This window comes from Pelobates fuscus, chromosome 1 (genome assembly GCF_036172605.1).
Source record: "Pelobates fuscus isolate aPelFus1 chromosome 1, aPelFus1.pri, whole genome shotgun sequence".
NCBI lineage: Eukaryota > Metazoa > Chordata > Amphibia > Anura > Pelobatidae > Pelobates > Pelobates fuscus.
In genome coordinates, this window is record NC_086317.1 from 483,856,923 (window position 1) to 483,861,772 (window position 4,850).

At 36.0% G+C, this 4,850-nt stretch overlaps 1 protein-coding gene across 1 annotated transcript; it reads right to left on the bottom strand.

The window, feature by feature from the left end:
- Positions 1-303: 303 nt before the first annotated feature.
- LOC134586044 (olfactory receptor 12D1-like) lies at positions 304-1,637 on the bottom strand. The gene is made up of 2 exons (XM_063441555.1): positions 728-1,637; positions 304-317 (listed from the first exon to the last, which is right to left on the bottom strand). The coding sequence occupies exons 1-2, from the start codon at positions 1,635-1,637 to the stop codon at positions 304-306; spliced, it is 924 nt and encodes a 307-aa protein (XP_063297625.1).
- Positions 1,638-4,850: the final 3,213 nt, after the last annotated feature.

The window sequence follows — 4,850 nt, forward strand, 5'->3', positions numbered from 1 at the left end:
GGGTTAACACGATATGACCATATGATGGAACTGAATCAACATATTTGTTTGTGGAGATAGTTGATTTTAAGTAGTCTTGTAAAATGTAAAACTTTATTTTTGTAAATTGCCTTTTATAGCTACAAAATCAGACATATATTACCAATCAGAATGTATTGTATTTAAATCCAGTACCTATGGTCATATTCATGAATATTTCACTGTGCGTAAGTGTCTTTGTGGGTGAGTGTATAAGAACATGTTTTCAATGCCATGGTAGCTTTATTTTCCTGATAGTTTTGTTACAAATAGAGAATGTGATGACTATGCATACTGAACTGAAAAAATAATATAAACATTACTTCCCAGGGAGCCCAAAAAGCTTGGATTCCGGTGGTGTTTTTTTTTTTCTGTATATTTATTGGCAGTGAAGGTGTTAACAATTAAATATCAGTATATCCCTTTGAGATTAATATTTATTGCACATTAGAGGAGCTCCTCTCAATTAAATAATAAAGAATCGCATAATATCGTCATGATAACGCGTTTTAATTAGAAAATAACAGTCATTTCTTTTAGTAAGTTACAATAATATATTGATTTATTTCTACCTTTTAACCCAGTCACCACAAACCTCTGGAGATCCCATTGTTCCAGCTTAAGATTTTCTATTTGTTATTTTGTTTAGTTTTTTTTCCCCTATTTTTACATAGTATTCCTTTAAAATTAAATTTTTGAAAAAAAGCACATTGAAGAGTGTTTCTGATTTCTTCCGTGCGGAGACAGTATATAACAGGATTTGCTAAGTGAGGGATATAAGTATAAAGACAAAGAAGTAAGACATTTATATCAGCATTAATAACCACACGGTACAGATTTGTGAAATAAAGAGTTACACGTGGAATGTAATACAAACCAATGACCAGAAAGTGAGTGGTACAAGTGTGAAACACCTTCTGCCAACTCTTTGATCGGGATGAGGAGTGGATCATCTTAATGATGAATATATAGGACAATATTATTAAAGACAGAGGGCCAAGAAGAACAGTAACAGCAATAGTACTAGATATCTGTAGAGCAGTAGAATAGTCAGTGCACGCCAAGCTGAACACACTTGGAGTGGAGCAGAAACAGCTCTTAATTTTGTTTTTGCCGCAGTAATTAATTTGCGCACTCCGTATTGTGCTGTGAGATGGCGCAATAGCAGCTAAAATCCAGACAAGGCTACAGAGAATGGCAGCAAACTTATTGGTTACTATGGAGGGATATCTCAGCGGCTTGCAAATGGCAACATAACGATCAAGTGCCATCACCATGATGAGAAAAGAGTCAAGTGACCCGAGAAAGTGGACAAAAAATAACTGAGTGATGCATCCTGGTACAGACATTGATCCATCTCCATTCCAGTACTTGGCTACAATTTTGGGCAAGGTGATTGTGTCAAATAGCAGGTCTGAGAGAGCGAGATTTCCAATGAACTTGTACATCGGGTGGTGTAGATTCCGTTGTGAAAATACCAGTAATATCACAATGCCGTTTGTAATCAATGACATGTTATAGATGAGGAACATTGCCACAGATACCAGAATCTCATATTTCTCGGGGAGTCCCGGGAAGACAAGAAGTTCATATGAAAAAATACCAGAATTATTAGCCATTAGCTTGTCCAAAAAGAAGATCTTCTGGAGAAGAAAACAATAATAATGGGATACCATGATTTACTCAGTCGTACTAATCTTACATAAAGTGCACAAATAATTTAAAGGTAGTATTTCTGTCCCACATATTGATATAAAGAGGATACAGGTTCTTCGAACACATTCATTTTACAGAATATTAACTGAGATGACAGAGATTTTATAATCAATATCAGAAATATTAAACCTTTATTTCTGAACACTTTCCAATAACATAAAAAACCCTGATATTTCAAGATATTTGTAACGGCCCCTGGTGCTCTGGACCTGGAACAAACCACAGTTTGGTTGGCTTTGTTGTATTCATATATTGAAAATGAACGTTCTTCCCAAAGTTTTGTACATACAGCAGACCTTGATAGTACTCTCATCTGGTCACACAAACACCCTAGATTATCACTCAAGGTACTGACGGGGCACAAAACACAGGGTGACCGGATTCAGATGTGTAAGGAAAGAGTTTAAGTTTTATATTCTAGAAAGAGTTTAAGTTTTATAATAACAATTAAACTATTTCCTAACACATCTGATTCATTCTGCAGGTGTGGACTCACAGGTGACACCACAGGCCACATATGGTGGTCATGTAAAGTGATACATACATACTGGATTATGATAACAGCACTAATCCAAATGATCACGGGAATACAATTAACCACCTCACCTAAAATCCTTCTATTTCTCCTATACCCTTTTTCTGTACCCATACCTGATCACAGGCTCCTTAACCATCTTACAACAGCCACAAATCTTCTGATATCCATATACTGGAAAAAAAACTCACCACCCTCACAATCAGGGACTGGATCTCTTGAGCTGAATCTATTAGGGTCATGGATGAACTACATTCGCACTCATATGCCCAATACCTCAGTAGTTGGAAACCGTGGTTAGACTACTTGAAATCTCTACCCAACCATTAAGACCCTTACCTCCCCCATCCACTTAATCATGGACTACACCAGGATTTCTCTTAAACTCTTCTCCAAGGTTATTCTCCACCAGGCCACACACTACCCACACTCACGCCACCGGGATATACCAGCTCCTTATGCTATATTTTAAAATCAATATAAGCAAGTTACAGTCTATTGTACAAACAGCAACACTGTCAGTACGCAGATGTTTCTGGTTTATTTAAAGCATTATATCTAGATTTTGTTTTCACTGTCCACCACAAGATTGTAAGTCATTCTTAAATGTATAGATCTCAGGCTGAATTGCGAATTCATTTCCATAACCAAAATTATTTACTAAAGTGAGAATTAGAAAAAAAAAATGGAAAAAATCTGGTGAAAATGACTGAATAAAGACTGCAATAGCAATTCTCATATTTACTAAAAGCCAAGTTTGATTGAGCAAATCTGCAGCAATCAGCTAGATGCATTTATTGTCCAGACTAAAATCAGGGCTTTCGCATCCAAACCTGATACAAAGTATACGATTCTGAAGATTCACAAAGCACCGATTTAATAAAATTCTAGCAGGATGCACATTCACAAATGATCATTTGTTTGCCTTTATGCAATCCAACCATTGTTTTTGCCTATTTTCCAACTGGTTGCTAGGTCTTCAAATGGGTAAGTAGTTTTTTTTTTTAATTCGGTCCAGATTTAAATAATTTCAGCTATCTGGAGGTGTTTGGTCTAGCTGAAATCCAAATCTGAATTGAAAAGTCCAGACATTGATAAATAGCGTGAACAATGCCTGGGTTTAGCAGTTTGGTTGGCCCTGTATGCAGTCGGATAGTTTTGCCCCATTCAGTATGGGGCCATTCAGACTTAGTGGATAACTCCATAAGTGAATTCAAAGTGAATTACGGTACAAATTTAGGAACAAAGTAGTCAAACGGAAAGCATTGATAACTTAGATATGAAATTCAATTTGAATTTATTTTAAATTCTTACTTTAGTTAATAACCTTGTAAGTGTTCTGGGTGCCTAACTGATGGTCCAGAAATGCTGATAGTCATAACTGATAGACCAAAAATGTACCTGATCTCTTGGTACCATTTGGGCACCATGCACTTTAGAGCAATGAAGAGGTGCTCACAGTACTTTACTGATTTTTAAAAATGTTAATATTGAAAAAAAAAAAAAAGAAAGAAATATATATATATTAAAAACATAACACAATGAATACAACTCATAAACAAGGGGAAGACATTAAGATAGTACAAGATAGATAAATTCAATTCTAGCCAAAAAATAACAATTCATATAATCTTTAGAATAATAATAGTGAGTTGGATAGCGATGTGCTTACTCTACCAATAAATCCAATAAGATTGGAGCATATAATACAAAGGAGAAATTGAGAATAACCTATTACTCACCTGTTATTCAATGTCTGTGATACATGGGTCATTGTTATACAGGTAGGCTTGCTGTCATAATCAGTCGTATTTATACACAGATACAGTGTCTTAATGAAGTCTCTTGGACATTGACATGTCATAATAAAATGCATCAAGGGAGAAGCTCACTGTATGATTAATGCTTTGTAAGCATTTCAACGTATGCTCTTAATTAAACATTCTTTCTAGTTAAATATATTATTATTGTTTGTTATTGTGAAGATTTAACTATTTAGGGCAGGGATAGGACATTTTCAGCACTCCAAGTGTTGAGGACAACATCTCCCATAATGCTCTTACAGCCATAATAAAGGCAGCTTCTCAGGAGAGATGTAGTCCATAAAATCCAGAGTGCCATTGGGTGCCTAACCCCAATTTAATGGGTTATTTATGAAATGGAGAATGTAGAGAGTTGAAAACTGAATTGCAGCTTACAGCAGAACTAAACATGTTTCTTATTCACCACAATTCACTATTTGCAGGGTTACTTACTAAAATGAAAATTCAAACAGTTAAAGGACCACTATAGGCACCCAGACCACTTCAGCTCAATGAAGTAGTCTGGGTGCCAGGTCCCTCTAGTTTTAACCCTGCAGCTGAAAACATAGCAGTTTCAGAGAAACTGAGGGCTAATCTAGCCTCTAGTGGCTGTCTCACTGACAGCCGCTAGAGGCCGCTTCCACGATTCTCACTGTGAAAATCACAGTGAGAAGACGCTAGATGTCCATAGGAAAGCATTGAGTAATGCTTTCATATGGGCTGTTTGAATGTAACATTCATTCCAAATCCAAATTACAGCACCGGAACTGGAGATTTAT

Excerpts from the sequence above, each read along its gene's own strand:
- LOC134586044 (XM_063441555.1), bottom strand. The coding sequence starts at position 1,637 with ATGGCTAATAATTCTGGTATTTTTTCATATGAACTTCTTGTCTTCCCG.